This window comes from Apis cerana, linkage group LG5 (assembly GCF_029169275.1).
Source record: "Apis cerana isolate GH-2021 linkage group LG5, AcerK_1.0, whole genome shotgun sequence".
Classification (NCBI taxonomy): Eukaryota; Metazoa; Arthropoda; class Insecta; order Hymenoptera; family Apidae; genus Apis; species Apis cerana.
In genome coordinates this window covers 9,176,929-9,197,819 of record NC_083856.1, presented here as the reverse complement: position 1 = coordinate 9,197,819, position 20,891 = coordinate 9,176,929, and the positions used below count along the sequence as shown (strand labels likewise).

General features: G+C 42.6%; 2 protein-coding genes across 5 annotated transcripts; both read left to right on the top strand.

The window, feature by feature from the left end:
• The first annotated feature begins 1,129 nt into the window (after positions 1-1,129).
• On the top strand, positions 1,130-5,566 carry LOC107994441 (L-threonine ammonia-lyase-like). Of its 4 annotated transcripts, none has more exons than XR_009829712.1 (7): positions 1,130-1,840; positions 2,073-2,201; positions 2,462-2,820; positions 3,013-3,175; positions 3,278-3,570; positions 3,879-4,384; positions 4,910-5,566. XR_009829712.1 is itself a non-coding variant. In XM_062074928.1 (6 exons), exons 1-6 carry the CDS (start codon positions 1,745-1,747, stop codon positions 4,234-4,236), a joined length of 1,398 nt encoding a protein of 465 aa, XP_061930912.1. In that variant the 5' UTR covers positions 1,131-1,744; the 3' UTR covers positions 4,237-5,566. The 4 variants fall into 4 exon arrangements, 2 of the variants coding, with proteins under 2 accessions (XP_061930912.1, XP_061930913.1); XR_009829711.1 differs by having other exon boundaries at positions 1,131-1,840; positions 4,522-5,566; XM_062074928.1 differs by having other exon boundaries at positions 1,131-1,840; positions 3,879-5,566.
• Positions 5,567-5,704: 138 nt separating this feature from the next.
• Positions 5,705-9,234, top strand: LOC107994440 (L-threonine ammonia-lyase-like). The gene is made up of 5 exons (XM_017051364.3): positions 5,705-6,388; positions 6,881-7,239; positions 7,388-7,550; positions 7,625-7,917; positions 8,233-9,234. Exons 1-5 carry the CDS (start codon positions 6,125-6,127, stop codon positions 8,579-8,581), a joined length of 1,428 nt encoding a protein of 475 aa, XP_016906853.2. The 5' UTR covers positions 5,705-6,124; the 3' UTR covers positions 8,582-9,234.
• Positions 9,235-20,891: the final 11,657 nt, after the last annotated feature.

The following is a 20,891-nucleotide window of genomic DNA, read 5'->3' as shown; positions in this document are numbered from 1 at the left end:
AGCAATCGAAGGGAAATACGACGTTTCGCGAGGAGAACACGCGTCAATTTTCACGCCTCCCTCTCCTTTCCCACTGCTCCTTCGATCGCTAAGGATAGTTTGTTCCAAGGATATCGAAGGTAAGGCCTTAAAGATTTTCTTTCCAATATAATCGAACCCTTTTATAAAACGCGATTAATTATTCACAAATAATTGTATCTCTCGAAACGTTGTTTTTGTTAATTCAAAGTCTAATATAAATGAAGCCAGAGATCGAAGAAAGAAAATTTAGTTTCTTTTTTCAAACAACTATTTCTTTTCGACGATCTGTCCAAGTAAAATCTTCGACGGAGAAAATTCGTCGATATTCGAAAGGGGATGGAATTTTCGATGAACCGGAATTGGAACTGAATTACCGGCCGCGCCAATTTCGAATTGTAAAACGGTATGCGAACAATCAATTAAGAACAATGATTAACGTGGACAGGGAAATTAGATCAGCGTATTCCAATAATGGAATGGAAGTTGCAAAGGGGATTAGAATATCCGATAATATCCATCCGATGATTGGCACGATGACACACGATCAAAGAAGTCTCGTTTCGTTTTATTCGTCGCATGCAACTTTATCCGTCGTAATTTGAAATTATCTCTAATTGGGCAATAGATACAGCAGCGCGGATGCAATCTGCCGCGATAAAACACGTGATCGTTCTTGATCATTCCGTTTATTAAAAAAAAAAAAAAGAAGAAATCATTTCGCGATAAATACAAATAATAAATAAAACTGCACACGTTATCGAAGTTTGTCCTTCGTCTTGCGTAACGATCAAACGTCTAACGCGAGAGCGTCTCAACCGACGGCCGTCTTCCTATTAATAAATTATTCAAATCAACAACTTTTCATTCAATATATATATATATATAAAATCGTTCTCTCTGTAACAACGGAATAAATGGCGATAAAAGAAATAAATAATATTTCAATAAGCTGATCGAAGTTACAAAAATAGAAAAGCCCCGACTACGTACCTCGACAAAGAGTACGCGTTCGTTATCTGTTGTTTATTCGTTAATTTATTATCACGCGGAGGGGTTATCCGAAGACATAGAGCTATATATTCGCTGCATATATCGTGAACCGACGAGGACCGGTAGTCGATTTCGGGACGCGAGCGAGCAAACAAGGATCGTGTTTTTCCTTCGACGTTAACTGCGAACTTTATTATTATTATTGTTATTGTTGTTATTATTATTATTATTATTATTATTATTATTATTAATCGCCGTTCGTTGCTCGTTATTATTATTTATCGCTCATTTACAAAAGGGGGCAAAGTTTATCGCTCGTTTCATTTTATTTATCGTGGACAAGTCTGCTCACGCGTTTCATCACGCGACTCGCAACAACTCCGTTCGTTCCAAGATCGTCCGCCCGAGGCAGTGTTCCGCGAATGTTTTCACCCGCGAGTGAGGCTATTATTGTTATTAACTGGCCGCGTTATCGTTCGGGGAAAAAAGGGGGATAGGGATATATCGGAAGGAATATTACGGACGATCGGTCAGCTTTCGGTTCTCTTCTCTTTCTCTCTCTCTCTCTTTCTTCCACGGGGAGGGAAAGGGGGTCGAGGGTCGCGGCGATAAGGACAAAGGTCGGACGACACGACGGCCTTCCCCGATCGAATAAGTAACACGCGATCGATCGGCTTCTTACTTCGCAGTCCATTTTTCCCGTCCGCGACCACGCGCCACGAGGACACGCGCCATGAGGAATTTGAATCAGAACGGTGAGGAGTTCGATCTGATCGCCGAGAGCGGGAGCAACGATTTCGACAACTCGTCGACAACAACGATCCGTCAAGTAATTATTGTCGCATTTCTCGCCCCTCTACGTATATGCGCGGATTTAATATGTACGAGCGAAATTAATTTCGTCGAATGGAAGGGAGGGAGGGGGTATTAACGAGATTCAACTGTTGAAACGAACCGTGGTTCGATCTGCTGTGCGCATCGCGACACATTGCTCGTTGCGCTAATATTCGTTTCGAGGGGGTTGCGGGAAGAAGGGTGAGCGTGTGCGTTTCTGTTTGCAGGAAGAGAACGAAGAGGACGACCTCAACGACCCGTATTGCGTCGAGGATAATCCCCAGAGGATCACCTTCGAGGACGTCACGTCGGCCGCTTTCAAGATCAAATGCGGGATCGTCAACACGCCATGCGTGGTATCACCATTTATTTCGTTCCCTTCGTTGCCACGATTATTAACGAAATTTGATTAAAACATTCCGATATTTCGATACGCGTTCAAGTTTCCTCGCTCGTGTTTCGTCATAAAAGATCATTTTAAAGGATAGATAGATAGTAAAAGTTTTTTCAAAAATATCTTTCGAAAAATACCATCATCGCGAAAGTTTCTCCATTCGGTTGAACCATCTTGCCTGACGAGGGTACAGAAAAGATTAAATAAAAATACATTGCACAGAAATCGCGGCTGTCGGACACGATCGGCGTAGACCTGTACCTGAAGAAAGATTTCCTCCAAGTAACCGGAAGCTTCAAGGAGCGCGGGGCGAGGTACGCCCTGGTGATGCTGTCCGAGGAACAGAAGAAGATCGGCGTGATCTCGGCCTCGCTGGGCAACCACGCCGGCGCGCTGTGTTATCACGGGTACAAGCTTGGCATACCGGTGACAGTGGTGATGCCCGTGATCGCGCCTATCATGAAGATCGTCGCTTGTCGCCAATACGGCGCCAACGTGATCGTCGATGGCCTCGACATGGAAGAGGCGAGGCGTATCGCGCTTAGACGGGCCAAGGAGAAAGGGCTGACGTACATAAATGGGTACATATTCTACTTGCCACTGTCTCGTGCTGCGGAATAGAAAATTATTTCCACCGATTAATATTTGATCTATAATTATCGTAATTTCAAAATATTAAATTCCGGCTATCTACCATTAGCTACTGTTTTTCTACGAGTATTCCTTCTCTTTACACGCTATTTCTTACGCTGTATTCATCGTTTCATATTCAGATACGATTATCCGGACGTTATAGCGGGGCAAGGCACGCTCGGTCTCGAGATCGTGGAGCAAGTTTCCAACATAGACGCAGTGGTCGTTCCGATTGGAGGCGGTGGGTTGATCGCGGGCGTAGCTTTGGCCGTGAAGAACCTTCATCCGAACGTAACGATTATCGTGAGCGATCGTATTTTTCCTCCTTCTTTTTCCTTCTCCCCTCATCGAGGGCTCGATGGGTGATATTCGCATCCCTCTTTTCCCTGCGGCTAATTTTTACAGGGCGTCGAGTCGGAGAAGTGTCCCAGTTTCTACAAGGCACGAAAGGCGGATCGACCGACGTACACTCGTATAGATTCGACATTGGCGGATGGCCTGGCCGTCCCCGTGGTTGGATACAACGCTTTTGCGACCGCGAATCCGTTGATCGACAAATTGGTGGTGGTGAAGGAGGAATGGATCGCGATCGCGATCTTGAAACTGGTCGAGAACGAGAAGTGTATCGTCGAGGGTGCAGGTGCCACTGGATTGGCCGCCATCTTGGCTGGCCAATTGGAGGAGCTGAAAGGAAAAAGGTAGCCCCATCATCGGTATTCGTTCTATTCAAATCTTCAACCTATCTCCCCTTACGTCACTTTATATCACTCAATTATTTCGTCCACTTTTGATGCTACGACGAAACAAAATGTGAACCAAGACGCAGCATCGAATCGATTTTTATCTTTAATGAAAAATTACAAATGCAATTCGTTGAATTGTTCGTTCTTCATGATTCACTGTAAATTGACTCTTATTACGTTCACTGCGTTTAATATGTCGTATGGTCGGTCGACGATTGTCAAAGAGATGGAAACAACTCGCCCCCTTTGATTTTCGTTTATAGAGTGGTGCTGCCTTTGTCGGGCGGGAACATCGACACGACGATCCTCGGCAGGTGTTTGGATCGCGGACTGGCGGCGGAAGGCAGGCTTTTGAAGTTCACAGTGACCGTGTCCGATCGACCGGGCGGAATCGCGGAGCTTTGCAGAATGCTGGCGAGCATCGGTGTCTCGATAAAGGACATCATGCACGAGCGGGCTTGGATCATGTCGGACATCTTCAGCGTGGACGTGAAAGTGGTCTGCGAGACCAGGAATCGGGAACACGCGGAACAATTGAAGAACATGTTGTATCAGAAATATCAGAAGGTTGTGTTCGGGACCAGCGACGTGGCCACCCTGAACTTGCCTGTGAGCGTGTAAGAGATCTCTCGGCTCCGAAACTCCTGTGATTAGGACGAGATTCGAGAATTGAATCATCCCAGAGTCGATGGATCGCGAACGAAGAAAACGATCTTTCCTTTTCCTTCGATCGGATATTTACTCGATATTTTATTATAAAAATATGGAGGTTTATTAGAGAGCACGGCGTTTGATTATTGGGAGCAATTCGAGATCGCTTTGAACAATCGATGGATGCGGTCGAAGAAAACGATTTTTCTCTTTCGATCGAATATTTACTCGATATTTTATTATAAAAATACGGAGGTTATTATTAAAGGGCACAGCGTTTGATTATTGGGAGCAATTCAAGATCGCTTTGAACATCGGTTGAAGAACGATCTTTTTCTTTTATATCAGATATTTACGTAATATTTTATTATAAAAATACGGAAGTTATTGTTAATGAGGACAGAGTTTGATTTTTGGGAGCAATTCGAGATCGCTTTGAACATCGGAATCGATGGATGCGATCGAAGAAAACGATCTTTCTTTTTCTTTCGAACGGATATTTATATATCTATTGTAAAAATAGGAAATTATAATTAAGAAAGAGCACAGAATTTGATTTTTGGGAACAATTCGAGATCGCTTTGAACGTCTCGATCTCTTTCGATCGAATATTTACTCGATATTTTATTATAAAAATACGGAGGTTACTATTAAAGGGCACAGCGTTTGATTATTGGGAGCAATTCAGGATCGCTTTGAACATCGATCGAAGAACGATCTTTCTCTTTTAGATCAGATATTTACGTAATATTTTATTATAAAAATACGGAGGTTATTATTAAAGGACACAGCGTTTGATTATTGGGAGCAATTCAGGATCGCTTTGAACATCGACCGAAGAACGATCTTTCTCTTTTATATCAGATATTTACGTAATATTTTATTATAAAAATACGGAAGTTATTGTTAATGAGGACAGAGTTTGATTTTTGGGAGCAATTCGAGATCGCTTTGAACGTCCCACAATCGATGGATACGATCGAAGAAAACGATCTTTCTTTTTTTTTCGATATTTATATATGTAAAATACGAAAATTATAATGAAGAAAGAGCACAGAATTTGATACTTGGGAATAATTTGAGATCTTTCCTTCCGACCAGATATTTACATATATCATTATAAAAATATGAAAATTAGTATTAAAAGAGAGCGCAGCGTTAGATTTTTATAAATTTAATTCACTTTGCGGAATATTGCGGAATCGATAGACTTAGACTTGGAGTATTCGATCGAGGAACGAATCTTTGGATCGAAAATTTATATACCTGTTGTAAAAATACAAGAATTACTATCAAGACAGTGCACAGTGTTTGAGTTTTACCGATTGAAATAGTTCTCGTCCCGCAAATCAGAGAAAATACCCTATTAATTTCCATTGTACGAATTATTGTCCCATAATTAACGAGAAAAGTTGCTACAAGAATGGAACAGTTACAGTCGTCTCAAAAAACGAGCAATCTCCCCGCGTTATTTGCATTCGAAAGAGCGGATTCGAAATTCGCAACGCGCATCGACTTGTAAACGTGTACACCCGCGAAATTGATCATCAATTTCGACTTTAGTCGGACAGAGATACGAGAACGAGAGTAACCTCCACCCTTTCGCAGATCGTTTTCGTTTCGAGGAATTACGTGTTGTGCCAACTTCGTAGACGCGAATTTTTCGTTTCGCAATCATCACGTTATTAATTTCGCCACGAGGATTAATTTCGTCGAATGCGATCGTTTGCGGCGCGCGTGCATAGCGACACCTGTGCGCCTGGTTTGAATCGAGTAGAACGGATCGGCTTCGAAAAAGAATGGAACGGGAGGAATCGAACGTTGTGTGTTTTCGTCTCGTTTTACGTCGAGGGGTTACATGTTGCCATTTTCATACGGGCGCGTTTTTCGTAACCGTTCGTTTACGAGTTCGATAACGATTCATCACGTAATTATCACGTTACGTCACGCTATTGGACGAGAATTAATTTCGTCGAGCGCAAGGGGGGGAACGCAGGAAGTGAAGGAGGAGGATCTGATCGATCCGTATTGCGTCGAGGATAATCCCCAGACCATCCCTTTCAAGAACGTCACGTCGGCCGCTTTCAAGATCAAATACGACATCGTCAACACACCATGCGTGGTACGATTTATCCCACTTCTCACCGTATTTAACGCGATTATTAACGTATCACCATTCTATTAAATTTAATGAAAATATTCCTGTAATATTTCGATATTTCACATATATAAAAAAAAAACGCAAGTTTCGTTCACTTCCTCGTGGGAAAATTTTTATCGAGGGAAAAATATAAATTAGACCTGAAAAAGAAGAGAATTTTTTTAACCTCCCCGAAAGATTATTTCGAAGAATAAACAGACATTAGATCGTTCGGTGAAATATCTACGTATAATTCGTCTTCCAAAAAATCCAATACCTCGAATAAAAGTTTCTTCGTTCACTCGAACCATCCTGATTCGAGTAAAACTGAAAATCGATCCAGTATTAACTTAACACGATATTCCTAGAAACGAATTCACGAAACGAATATAAAGAATTCCATTGTTCCTTCCCCTCGAAATTTCCCCTCCTGTGAAAAAAAAAGAAATAAAAAACATTGCGCTTCTTGCACAGAAATCGCGGCTGTCGGACACGATCGGCGTAGACCTGTACCTGAAGAAAGATTTCCTCCAAGTAACCGGAAGCTTCAAGGAGCGCGGGGCGAGGTACGCCCTGATGATGCTGACCGACGAACAGAAGAAGCTCGGCGTGGTCTCGGCCTCGTGCGGTAACCACGCCGCAGCAATCTCTTATCACGGGTACAAGCTTGGCATACCGGTGACCGTGGTGATGCCTGTGATGGCGCCTGTCATCAAGATAATCGCTTGTCGCCAATACGGCGCCAACGTGATCGTCCATGGCCCCGATATGGAAGAGGCGAGGCGTACCGCGCTCAGAACGGGCAAGGAGAAAGGGCTGGTGTACATAAATGGGTAGGAAAGTAACCGGTTAAAAAATTTTCGCTCACGTATTCAATAATTAATTAATTTAATTTAATTAATTAATTATCGTAATTTTGCCTATCACCAGTTACTACTAAAGGAAAATTTGACGAGCCCTTCTTCTCTATTCTATATACAGGTACGATCATCCGGACATTGTGGCGGGACAAGGAACGCTCGGCCTCGAGATCGTGGAGCAGGTGCCGAACATAGACGCTGTGGTGATCCCGATCGGGGGCGGTGGTTTGATCGCGGGCGTAGCTCTTGCGGTGAAAAGCCTTCATCCCGGTGTAATGATCATCGTGAGCGAATCTTTTCCTCTCCTCTCTTTTCCCTCCATGGATAATATCTGCTTTCTTCCGTCCAATTTTCACAGGGCGTCGAGTCGGAAATGTGTCCGAGTTTCTACAGGGCGAGGAAAGCGGGTCGACCGACGTACACGCCCGTAGGTCCGACACTGGCCGAGGGCCTGGCCGTCCCCGTGGTTGGATACAACGCTTTTGCGACCGCGAACCCGTTGATCGACAAAGTGGTGGTCGTGAGGGAAGATTGGATCGCAGTCGCGATCTTGAAACTGCTCGAGGACGACAAGTGTATCGTCGAGGGCGCCGGTGCTATTGGATTGGCCGCCATCTTGGCTGGTCAGCTGGAAGAATTGAAAGGAAAAAGGTTGCTCCGTCGTCTAGTATTCGTTTTCTTAATCAAATCTTGAATCTCCCTGTCTTATATTTTATATTCGACTACTTGGTCCACTTTTAATGCTACCAACACGAGAATATAAAATAACAGGGTAAGGTATGAGAGATCCTTTTATCACGAACGAGAAATTATGAAATTATGAAATTATGAAATTATTCACATTACGTTAAAAATTGACTGTTATTAAAATTTTTCCTTTTCTCTGCGCAACTCTGTTTAACAGCTGGTATAGTATAAGATCGTCAAAGGGATGGTAACAACTCGCCTTTGATTTTCGTATTGTAGAGTGGTGCTGCCTCTGTCCGGCGGAAACATCGGCACGATGGTCCTCGTCAGGTGTTTGGAACGGGGGCTGGCGGTGGAAGGGCGGCTTTTGAAGTTCACAGTGACCGTGTCCGATCGACCGGACGAAATCGCGGAGCTTTGCAGAACGCTTGCGAGCATCGGTGTCTCGATAAAGGACATCACGTACGAGCGGACTTGGATCATGACGGACTTCTTCAGCGTGGACGTGAGAGTGATCTGCGAGACCAGGAATCGGGAACACGCGGAACAATTGAAGAAGATGCTGTATCAGAAATATCAGAAGATTACGTTCGCCCCTAGCGACGTGGCCGCTCTGACTTTGCATTAAGCGTGTTACTCTCTCGGCTCCTGTGATCAGGACGAGATTCGAGAATTGAATCATCCCAGAGTCGATGGATCGCGATCGAAGAAAACGATCTTTCCTTTTCCTTCGATCGGATTTTTACTCGATATTTCATTGTAAAAATACGGAGGTTACTATTAGAGGGCGTTTGATTGTTGGGAGCGATTCGAGATCGCTTCGAACGTCCCAGAATCGATGCATGCGATCGAAGAAAACGATTTTTCCTTCTCTTTCGATCGGATATTTATATATGTAAAAATTATGATTAAGAAAGAGCAGAAAGTTTGATTTTTGGGAATAATTGGAGATCACTTCGAATATCCCAGAATTGATAAATGCAATCGAAGAAAAGGATCTTTCTCTTTTCGATCAGATATTTACGTGATATTTTATTATTATATTATAAAATACGGAGATTAAAAGGCACAGCGTTTGATTATTGAAAACGATTCGATAACGTCCCAAAATCGATCGATTATTTGTATATCCATATCCATATCGTAAAATTTATTAAGCGAGAGCATAAAGTTCAACTTTTAAAAACAATTTGAGATCGCCCTTAAACAGATGAATGCGATCTTTTTTTCGGATCAGATATTTACATGTATCATTATAAAAATATGAAAACTAAGTAAGAATGCGTTTGATTTTTATAAACCGAATTCACTTTGCGGAATATTGCGGAATCGATGGAGCACTCCATCGAAGAACGAATCTTTGGATCGAAAATTTATATACCTGTTGTAAAAATACCAAAAATTACTTATCGAAAGAGAATACGGTGTTTGAGTTTGTTTTATCGATCGAGAATAATTCTCGTGCCGCAAAACCTTGGAATATTCCATCGATCGTATTGAGTTATCCTCCTCCAGCGAGAGAAGTTTTCACATATCGATGGAACAGTTGGACAGCTCGTCTCAGAAACCGAGTTTTCAAACGAGCAATCTATCCGCGTTATTTGCATTCGAAAGAGAGGATTCGAGGACTCGAAATTCGCAACGCGTGCCGCGCATCCAGGTGTAAACGTGTACACCGGCGAAATTGATTATCAATTTCGACTTTGGTCGGGCAGAGATAGCACGGGAACGAGACTAATTCCACCCTTTTACAGATCGTTTTCGCCGCGTTTTACGTCGAGGGATTACGTGTTTTCGTACGATTCGGTTTTCGCGTAACCGTTCGTTTACGATTTCGATAACGATGAGTCCCTTATTGCGGGATCACCGCAAATTCCACGTCGCTTCACTGCCCTTCCTTCGCTCCCGCCAGTTATTCGCCGTTTTTTTACAAAAGCGACGATTTTGCTCTTCGTTGCGACTACGATTTAAATACGTCATCTTATACATCTCCTTGACCAAGCGTAAATCGAAAATGGGCTTCGTTCGAATGTTATTCGCAGTGATAATGTGAATTCTGGAAAATAACTTAAAATGTATCGATTATTGACAGACAGGATGTGCATACTTGCAGCTCGAACCGGACGAGTTTCCTTTAAACTTCAATGCTCCATCGAGGACAAATTCCATTATTATTTCTTCCATCCTTAACTTAATTTCGTTCCGTTTGCGGAGAGAGAAGGAGAGAGAATTCTTTGAGGAAACTTGGGTCTCCCCCGCGTGATAATACTCCTCTTTTAAAAGGAACGGAATGTTAATATTTTCGCTCCGAGAGTCGAGTCAATTTCAACGCGGCCCGAACGCCGAATAAAAAATGAGTTCCAACGGACCGGGAAAATAAATTTCCCGCGTGTTTTCGGCCGAGCATTTTCCACGAGGCTGTCAGGGGATTAATGCATCTTTACGACTGCTCGCTTTCGTCGCGATGCAACACGCCCTGTGAATAATATATCGCACGCGTTACGTCGCAAAGAATAATAAAAAAAAAAAAAAAAGAGAGAGAAAAAAGGAAAAACAGAAAAGCAAGAAAAAAAGAGGAAAGTACAAAAGGTGTCTCTGGTTTCGGCTTGAAAAGGCGACGACTTCTGAAGCTCTCGAGCAATACGATGTGTGACGATGTGTCACCTTTCTAATATCGGACTGCTCCTCGGATGAGTTATGATACGTGGAACCAGGCAAAGAGTAGGAAGTGGCGAGGAGGCTGCCGGCAACGAAAGATTCCTCCTTTCTTCCTTTCTTTCTCTCTTTTCTTTTTCCCTCTTTTCCACCCCCCTCCGGCTCGAGACGCCTCGCCAATGGCGAAAGGAAAAGGGGGAAACTGGAACAACATCGCGCCACGGGGGATGCCGCGGCTTCTGAACCATTGTCGAGTTGGCTTGGAAAGGGGATGAAGAATTTTTCTCCCTTTCAATGGACGAAGCCCGAATCACCTCGATCAGAAGATACGTCTCGAATAATTGGAACCGAATTCGCTAACCTTCGACCAAAACGCGTTAACTTTCCCCATTTCCAGGACTCGGTCTGCCACATTTTCACCTTTTCACGCGAATTTATCCGTGGCAAACCGTGGATTAAGAACGGCTAAAGTTTTTCGGCCGAAATTTTTCCCCTCTCGTTCGTCTTTTTTTTCCCTCCCCCTCTCCACGAGGAGAGAAAAACGAAAACGAGGGAAAGAGAGAGAGAAAAAGTGGCGGCGGCCTGAATTTACAGCATTTAATATCGGCAAAATGAAGTACGAGCAACGACGGAGAGCGCGGCAAGGAGGCCGCCATTTTGTGGCATCGATAAATCCATTTTATTGCCCTGGCTTGTACGTAGGCGGTCTGACTACGGTTACCAGGGAGAGCCTACTTTTACTCTTATACCTTTCTCTGGTCTATGTGTATAAGAAACATGGGACAAGAGGAAAAAAGGGGAGGAAAACCAACCCCCGCATTTGACTAGAGGGGCATCAACTTTTATTTTACTCTTTCATTCGATCGCCCCTCCTTCAGGCAGCCAAAGCAAAACGCAATCTCGACGCAATTTCCTTCTTTGCGTGAATTTTGCATTAATTTTTCCTTCTTTTTTTTTTTTCCTTCCTTTGACGAAAGTAATTGAAAGGATTGTCACGAGAAATCGTGATTTAAGATGTTGAAAAAAGGAATGTGCGTATATATAATAACTTCGTTTTCTCGAAACGTGACGAGATAAGATAACTTTATCCAGCAGAAATATGAAATCGTATCAAAGAATATAGTTTCAGTCCACTCGTCTAATTTCCATCCATGGGAAGAAATTTGACCGGGGCGAGGAAAATATTCGTGACGAAAAATTGTGATGGAATTTTTCGAGGAGTTGACGAGAAGTCGAGGGATGAAAGTCGAGGGGGTTCGGTTGAGAAAGGATTTTCTCTCGCGGGGAGGGGCAGAGTTTTCCAAGATGAAAGTTAATTCCGCTGGATAATCTCAGCCCCCTTCCCCTCTTCCTGCGAGCCTGGGAGCGGGGGAGCAGCGTGGGCGGGCGTAACGAGGGCGAAGAAAGATCCGTCACCCTTCCTCGCTCCTTTTTCAGCTTGGAAATCTTGGAAGCGGATCGAGAAGTTTGCCGAATTTATGAGATTTCGGGTTTTCGGAGAGAGGGAGAGGAGCGGCCGGTCCCAGCGGAGGAGGGGGGAGAGGGATTAACTTGGTCGAGCCATTTTCTCGACCGCGAGAGGGCTTTGTGAGGGAAGGGAAGACACATTCCCAGCAATTAGCCAACCCTGGTGGTGTCTCTGCGTCCCTCTGTGCATCGATGCACTCGAAAAATCGCTGTCCAGCCAAATCTTTGCCGGCCAAATGTCCCTATATTTATCATGGATGTACCACAACCAGGATGAGAAGATGCCCACCGTGGAATTCGGAATGAGGATTCAATGAAACTTAATTATCCGTGGACGTTAAGGACAATTATGTCGAGTAATAAAGATCCTTCAATAAGACGTCTAAGACGATATAATTTTCGATCGAATTCTTCGATCCCTCCTCCTGACCAGAAGTTGTCGGCAAATGTTGTAGCAAAACTTTGTCGCGAATAACTTTGGACGATGGCCGGTCTCTCCTCCGATGGAGTCGCTAAGTCCATAAGACTTTTTCCGTTCCCCGAACGGAATATTCGGGGGGAGAGGGAATTTAGTCATCTAGTTCGGACCCGTTCCACGTAAAGTAACGAATGAAGAAAAAGGAACAGGAGAAGGAAAGAAAGAAAGAAAGAAAGAAAGAAAAAAAAGAAGAGCGAAGAAAGAGGTATAACGGGGGAGGGGAGGAGGGGACAAAAAGAAGAGCAGACAAGGTTGGATCAACCGGTGCAGATTAATCGGTCGGTAGTACGCCGAGGCACCGACCTTTTAAGAAGTCTGGAGAGAGAGAGAGAGAGAGAGAGAGGAGAAAAAAGAAGAAGAAGAAAAAGGAAACACCGTTCCAACCGTTACTTGGCTGAAAACTGAGAAAGTATATATTCCAAGGATTTCTTATAAAAGCTTGCAGAACGCCCCGGTTAAACTGACTCTTTTGGAGGGGGGTGGGAGGGAAAAAAAAAAAAAAAGAAAGTGGGAATATTTCTTCGTCAGAGATTTAAGTGAGGATCTATTAAATGGCGGCCAGGGATCGTGATTCGTTTGCGAGCGGAAGGACGAGGGAAGAAAAAGAAAGATAGGCCCTCCTTGGGTGGAAGAGTTACTTATTAGTTTTTAAGCCGCTTCGCGTCCTCGTGGAATTAACGAGGAGCAAATAAATCCCAAAGTAGGGAAGGGGGCAGATTTCGTCGAACGAGAAAGTCCCCCCTCGTTCGCCTTAAAAGCATGATAATTAACGCGGGGTGTCGTTTTTTCTATCTATACGGAGGGGCGAATTACGCGCCAATTTTTCTCCATTCCTTCGACGCGTCGTTCGAGCGGCGAAACTCGTAATGAAAGACACGCAACGATGAAACTGAACGTTTATATGAATATTGGGACCGAATAATTCGAAAATTCTTTGATCAATAGGACTTTAAACAGTGTGCTCGACGAAACTGTCAAATCGGAGAAACTTGGAACGACGGGAAAAATAAGGGAAGAAGAGGAAAAGAAATTTTCCATGCGAATGATATGGAGCCATAGGGAGTCGCTTTATCATCTTCGTAATTAAATTCTCGTTCGATCTCAATTTTAAAATAGGTTAGAATCTCGCAAACTTTCCATTTATTAAGCATACAAAGTTTCGCAACGAAATTAAAAAAAATACCTCATCATCGAACGCAAAAAATTATTCACATCCTAATCCGATCGGCATTTCACGGACAAACAGGCGCGCGGTTCATTCGTGGCCGGATATTTACCGAGAATCGTGGCACGCGTCGAGAATGCCTGTTTCCCTATCCCTCTTTGCGTAGCTTTATTCCTCGAGATTAAAAGGCGCGCCGGTAGATACACGAGGCCGACACTCTTCTCTGGATACGTGGCAACGAGTCGCTCCCTTCTCAGGATTCGAGCAGCTCGCGAAATTTATTTGTAGAAAAGTTTGCTCGTTAAAAGCGGCGCGGCGTGTACACTGTTCCATTATCAGCTCCCCACTCCCCTTCGCAGTCGCGCGTTGAAACAATGCTACGTTACCGACGGCAGATAAGGTAGCTACGGGTTATTTCGTTTTCTTTCTCCTTTTCTCTTCCCTCTCCCTTCCGTTTTTTCACCGCCACTCGCATTTCTCTCCCGGTTTTTCCGAGAACGGCTGGTGTGCGTACCGCATAGGGAATGTCTTTTTTTTTTTTTCTTTATGTCGCGCTTTTCCACCACCAGTTTTCTCTCTCTCTCTACATTATCAAATTGGTATTTATCTTCCCGATTTTTCGTCGCCGACCCAGCTTCTTGCACACTCGTTTATTTCGGAATGTACGTATCGCGTTCGCTCTGCTCTCCCGCGAACGAGCTCAATTCTAAAAATGAACATTCATCTCCGCTTTCGGCCGTTCGATTCGTCGAGCATTTTTCCTCCTCTTCTCTCTTTTTTTCGAGACCAGGCAATTTTTTTGATTTTTCCCAGCAATTTCTTCGATGGTCAATCTTCTGACAATCTTCTTGCGGCTCCCTTTCGTAATATTCGCCACGCTGTTGATAATTCGCTCGAATACGCGTGGACAGTTTATTTATATCCTCTACCCCGTGATAATTAATTTTATCATCGTCGCGTACACGCTGCCTGCTTCGTAGATAGATTAGAAAACAGCTTTTTCAATGAACCGCGTTACAGATAAGTAAAATTCATACGCTCGAATGTCAATAAGACGAAGAAAATCGAAGGAGCAGAGAAAGATAAACCGTTCTTGGATAGTAAGCAACAAGAGGATCCCATCTTCTTCGCGATATCAAGGCGAATAATTACTTAATTTAAAGTAAATAAATAAAAGCGATCGACTTAAAAAAAAAAAAAGAATCGATCCACGGAATGAGAAGTAACCGATAAGAAAATTCCTCCCGCGAGAAAATTCCTTCTCCTCACTTCCTTAAAAAAGAATCTTAACCTTATCACGATCCGCTAAGTCCGTCAAATGAAGCGCAATTTGTAACGGAGGAGGAGAAGGAGAGGGAAGAGGCTTCCCCCTCCGGTTTGTTTTCGCCCGGCCTGTCCCATCTAAATCTTCATTTATCCTCTGGTTGCGAGGGGGCGGAGGGGACGGAGTCGAGCCAGGCTTTAGACGCGGCATAATTAGTAAGTTCTTTTAACGGTGGTGGTCCGCCCGTTGATCAACTCTTGGCGAGATTAAATTTTCGATCGATCTTTCCTAATTACGCGAAAGATCCGACTGGTTCCAAGCTTTAATGACCGGCATCGTCATCCTCGAAAGAGAAATGTTCCTCGAAGAAATGTGGTCAGGGATTGCGAAACGATTAAAAGAAAGGGGGGAAAAAAAGGAAAAGAAAAGAAAAGAAAGAATAATTAAAAAAACAGCCGCCAATTTGCATTTATCTCGGCTACACTTTTCGGGATCTGTTTCGATGAGAAGAAAAATCGGAGGAATGGGTCGAAAAAGGGAAGAAATTGCGTGTTGGAAATTAGCCTGTGTCGGGTGAGAAGGGGATGAGAAAGGAAAGGAAGAAAGACTCGAGTTGTCCGCCAATATCATCGCCGGTCGTTATTGAAAATCGCTTCTGTTTTATGATATCGCGCCTGGCATAATGGCTGCCACCAAGATCCAAGCAATTGATCCAATCTTATCTGCAACGTATTAATGCCTCCCCCTCCCTTCCCTAGAAAATTGCTTCCGTCGGAATCACCGTCCCTCCCTCCGCCCATAGAGGAGTTTTCTCCATAAGGATAAACGATTTCCAAATTCGAACGATTAGATTTAGCCTTGGATTCTTCAATATCCATTCAAAAAAACTTTTACGAATTGGACAATTATCGGAGGAGATGGTTTATACGTGGGACGAAACGCATAGAGCTAGTTAAGCGCTTCAGAATATATAATAACTGTTTAACAAAAATTAATCGCGAAATTATTACGGATTATAAATATGAAAACCAAGAGCACCAAGAAAATTATTAACCAAGAAACTGTCAGAGAGATTTAAATCTGGGTCGAATACATTGAATAATTAATCAACAAGAAAAAATTGCAAGAAAATCGTCACAATATTTCCACTCATCAAGAAAACTTCTTAATCCATTAATCCATTAATTATATTCCCCTTAAAAATAATAATTCTATCACGGTTCTTGAAACGGTTCTTGAAATCTCTTCTTTCGCAATCGGGGACACCTGTGCAGTTAAATCCACCTGGCCGGCCATCCACCTGACCCTTGTTGGTATCTGTGTTGTCAAAGAAGGGGTAGGGGGGGGGGACGGAACAGTGACAACAAGGACGATGATGACAGCGAAGAGGCCCCTCCCTCTCCCCCTCGACACGTAACCAACAACCATCGCGGCCGCGGGAAACCGGATGGCCATGGCGGAATGCTAACGTCCGCATTAATACAAACTCCGTGTAATTAATGGCAGGCTTGGTACAGGGGACGTTATTCTAATGCGTTCACCAGTCACGTCGCTGCACAACCCCTTGTCGTCGTTTACTTTCGACACTCACCCACCCTCCTTCGCCCTTGTTGGCACACGCTGCGTGTTTTTCCACCAACTATGCGCTATCTTCGCCAACAAGTTTTGGAAACATATATATATTCTTTTTCTTTTTACGATAACAAGTAACGATATTAAATTCAATATTCAATTGCTGGGAAAGAGCAAAAAGGTTTTGGGAGATTTGTCGAGTTTTGTTGAAAAATTTTCTTCTATTTGTGGAAGGGAACGTGTGAAGGGGAAATTATTATGGAGGGGGTAAGTATAAATGTGTATAAATGGAAAAATGTGGAGATATGGGAAATGGAAAAGTATTGGAAATTTTCTCGAATGGAATGTGTGTTTCAAAAGTCGTTTAAGTAAGTAACGACTGTATTCTCTCTCTCTCTGTTGAAAATTTTTTCCTTTCAGATCGAACGACTGGAACAGGATATATTTACTTTCGACGGGGCTCTTTTCTTATCTCTCCTCCTCTGGAAATTTTTTTGAGACAGAAAAATCAGCAACTTTCCACCTCTTTTCTAATGTTTACTTTAAATCTTTAAATCGAGAGCAAGAGCGAAACAGGATACGCGTTTATGTTTTTTTCAAACTGGAACATACGTTAACTTTCAGGCTCTTATCTGGACATTTTTTTGAGACACGAGAATCGAATGATCGTTGAATATTATTTATTTTAATCGAGGAGAGGAGGAGATCCTTGGAGATGACGAGTCGAGGTCAGTTTCCGAAAGACACGGGCTCTCAAAGGGATTTCATCTCTCCCGTTCGAGATGATGTAACGAGAAGAAATAGAAGGAGAGGGTGGATAGGTTTGGAGGGAAAGTTTTGATTGAAAGACGGGAGAGTGGGTCACCGGTGGGACTTTTGTCAACGGGTATCTCGAAAAATTGCGCGCCTCGTAAAAAAGCTGCTCCTCGTGGAAGCTGCATCGTTCGCGACTTATATTTTTCGAACACGACCTTCTTTTTCCTATTTCTCTCTCTCTTTCCCTCTTTCTCCACGCCGTCATACGATCCGTTTTCCCCGAGATTTTCTCGTGAAAACGGAAAACTCGTCAGACTCGTCGTGGGAGGGAAAAAGCACGAGACGAGAGAATCTTTCCCTCGATTCCTCGCGCTTTTTCACCGCGTTTTCGTTTCCCACTCGAGAAATTTTGCGCCAAGGATGGCTCGTTGTTTTCGCGCCAGCCTGGAATAAATGAACGACGCGCGAGGATGTGTATTCGAGTCGTTCGACAAATCGGCCTATTCCACGAGTTTTTCCATTCTAAGTTTTCTCGCGGTTCCGATATGCCTCGTCGGGAAGCATTCAGAAGTTTTTGTCCCCGTTGAAATAATTATTCTTACGTTACGATGGATATTCTTGAAAATAATTGATAATTTTTTCGTCAGCAAGTATTTTTGTAAAAATTCTACTATTTCGTGCGAGATGAAAACAAGGAAAATTCTTCATGACAAACGAATACGTAAAGTTCAATTATGAAAATCTCTTCGAATTATTTTCGCCTTTCGTATCTTTTTTCTTGAATCTCTCCCGCAATTCGCAAAAGAGTATGATTATCCACAATTTCGCGTTTTAATTGGAAATATAAACGGTGCGCGAAGGACATTAAAACGCGATCAAATTATATATATATAGATGCGAGGAGATAAAACTCGGGCGGAAAAAGGCGGAGACAAAACATCGATCCAGGGATTGGCTGGTATCCACTAATGAGCCACTTCGTTTCAACGATCCATGTGCTCGTCGCGATCGAGAGTCGAACGATTCGCGGAAGGTAATCACGTCTGGGTTGAAACCGATAGGAAAAACAATGGAAATCGAACGTCTTGAAAAATTTTTTCCAAGATTTAAAATTCCTTCTCTCTTACTCTTCCCTTTCCCTCTTCGTATACATTTAGTTGTTTCCATTTCTTTCAAGAAGTTGTAAAATCTTTTTCTTGAATCAATTTTTTATTTAAAAAAAGAAGAAAATTAAATCGAATCAAGACGACAGATTTCGTTGGGAAATAATAATGCTCTGGCAAGAATTAATAATCAGACTGATCGTCGTATCAAGATCTGAACCGAGGGTAGGGAAGATAATAAAAATTAACGAGACACTTCTATTCCACCGAATTTCTCCGAATTGTTCCTGGAAACATTTGTCCAACTTCGCAGGTGTGACGGCCATCCTTATATATTATATATATAAATATATAATTCAATGGATCCGCGCGAGGAACTCGTATCTGCGCACTGAAATATGCAGAGATGTTGGCGAAAAGCGTCGATGCTCCGTTTTTAGGGGTCGGCGAGTGCTCGACAGGACACGGGGCGGGAAACCCATTCGACTTTCCAAATGACCGGCGCAATCGACCTTCGAAATGGTAACGATAGCCATCCAATCTCGGTCGACACTCTCGAGAGCTGCAAAGTGGATGGATACGGGGACATGACGGGAGCTGATACTACTACTTTCCTCGAGTGTGCTCGTGCAACGAGCGATAAATCAATAAACAATCTTTTCTTCTCTCGGCAAAATGAATTTTCGTAAATTTTCAAACGAGATTCCTTTCTACCAAGATGTTCTTGTTCACTCGAGAATCTTTCTCGCCATTCCAAATTAATTATTATCTCGCACAAAATTAACGTGTTTTCCCGAACTTTTTAAAGGATTTCTATCTGCAAGCCACCGGTATAAATATTATCAAAAAACGAATATTAAAAAATTGTGAAATAAAGGAAATCGTCGAAATTTATTATAGAAAGCGAGTCGAACGCGGTATGGAAAAAAGGAACGTTTATAATCGGTATTAATATCATCGAGTAGAAAGTAGATGAATGTTAAAAAAATTATAAAACAAGGATATCATCAAGCATGGAAAACCGGTATGGAAAAACACGCGTCTATAAGCCATCGGCATTATCGACTTAAAAATAGATGAAATCATTCGCGAATTATTATAATAGAATCGAATGGAAAACAGAGGAGAGTCGAAAGGAGTTCGATTGTTTACAAGAAACCTCGAGAGTATATCGCAGGATAGGAGTGGATCCTAATTAAGGGGAATGCCGGGTCCCACAATCTGTTCTTACGCGATTGTCGGTCCGCCAGGTATTATCTTTAATGAGGAATTGCTTCCAGTTCAGTCGCGATATACACGTCGTGGAATCTTGGCCGGCCGGTTAACGACGCTTCTGAACTCTAACCGCGCTATTAGTCAACGCGAATCTCGATCCTCGGCTTAATTAGAACTCGTGTTTCTTCAGGTGACAGGTTCGAACAGGGAGGGAAAAAAAATCATCGTCCGCCTTCCGCGAACGATTCTTCTCTTCGCGAGAGAATCTTGGCAATGTGGCTCGAAAAGTTCATTTTTAAATTTAATAAAAAAAAATAAAAAATTGTTTCGATCGTACATTTGAAATTTTTAAAAATCAAATTAAAAACTGATCGAATTGAGAAATATTCTGTAAAAATTTGTTAAGAAGCGTTTAAATTTCAATATTACGTATATATATTTTGGGAAATATTTAATTTGATTTCAAATAATTTGTGTATGTATAAGAAGACGATTCGTGTCTTGTATATTTACGCGTGATTCCGGGTATCATTGGGCGGCGCGTTTCGGCTTTGTTTTGTTTCGTTTCCGCTTGTGAAGCGACGCGGCACAGCGAGCTCGGAGCAGTTGAACGAAAGCATCGGCACGATCCACATCTACATAACGTAATTTATTCCTAATATTTAATTTTCTTTATTATATATATATTCTTTCTTGCCGTTCGACTTTTCGTCGAATCATTTCACAATCTATTTCCCTGATATCATTGTGAATTATCGATGAGTATTTCGATTTTTGTTTTTTCTTTTTCTGTAAATTAAAGTAAAATAATTACATCGTATTCACACGGTATAATGTCATTACGTTAATTTTCGAATCTTTGTGATATCTTTTTTACGCAGGAAGAGAAATTTATTTGTATAAATCAGACAGGAGGACGAGCAGATGATCGATTATTTCCACTATTATTAATTTTCTCTGCACGATCGAAATCGAGAAATAGATTGCGCATTAAATAATATAGAATCTTAACTTTACGTCATATTCATTTTTAAATAATATCCTGAAACACTTACTTCGTTCCCATTCCACGTACACATTTCTCATTATCAGATTTTAAAACCATATCTCATGATCGATTCTTCTCGTCATCGAATTACCGAATCCCCCTTTCCCCTTTCCACAGAGAGGAGGTTACGACATCCCACAGGCGCACATTTCACCGGGTGATTAAATCTCATTCAATAAGAGAGCAAGCTTCGCCTTCATCAAGATCTCAACATC

Bases quoted from the DNA above. Each gene is read 5' to 3' on its own strand.
- LOC107994441 (XM_062074928.1), top strand. From the start codon at position 1,745: ATGAGGAATTTGAATCAGAACGGTGAGGAGTTCGATCTGATCGCCGAG. The intron at 2,821-3,012 runs GTACATATTCTA...TTTCATATTCAG, and splicing joins GGGCTGACGTACATAAATGG to ATACGATTATCCGGACGTTA. The intron at 3,176-3,277 runs GTGAGCGATCGT...TAATTTTTACAG, and splicing joins ATCCGAACGTAACGATTATC to GGCGTCGAGTCGGAGAAGTG.
- LOC107994440 (XM_017051364.3), top strand. From the start codon at position 6,125: ATGTTGCCATTTTCATACGGGCGCGTTTTTCGTAACCGTTCGTTTACG. The intron at 6,389-6,880 runs GTACGATTTATC...CTTCTTGCACAG, and splicing joins TCGTCAACACACCATGCGTG to AAATCGCGGCTGTCGGACAC. The intron at 7,918-8,232 runs GTTGCTCCGTCG...TTCGTATTGTAG, and splicing joins GAAGAATTGAAAGGAAAAAG to AGTGGTGCTGCCTCTGTCCG.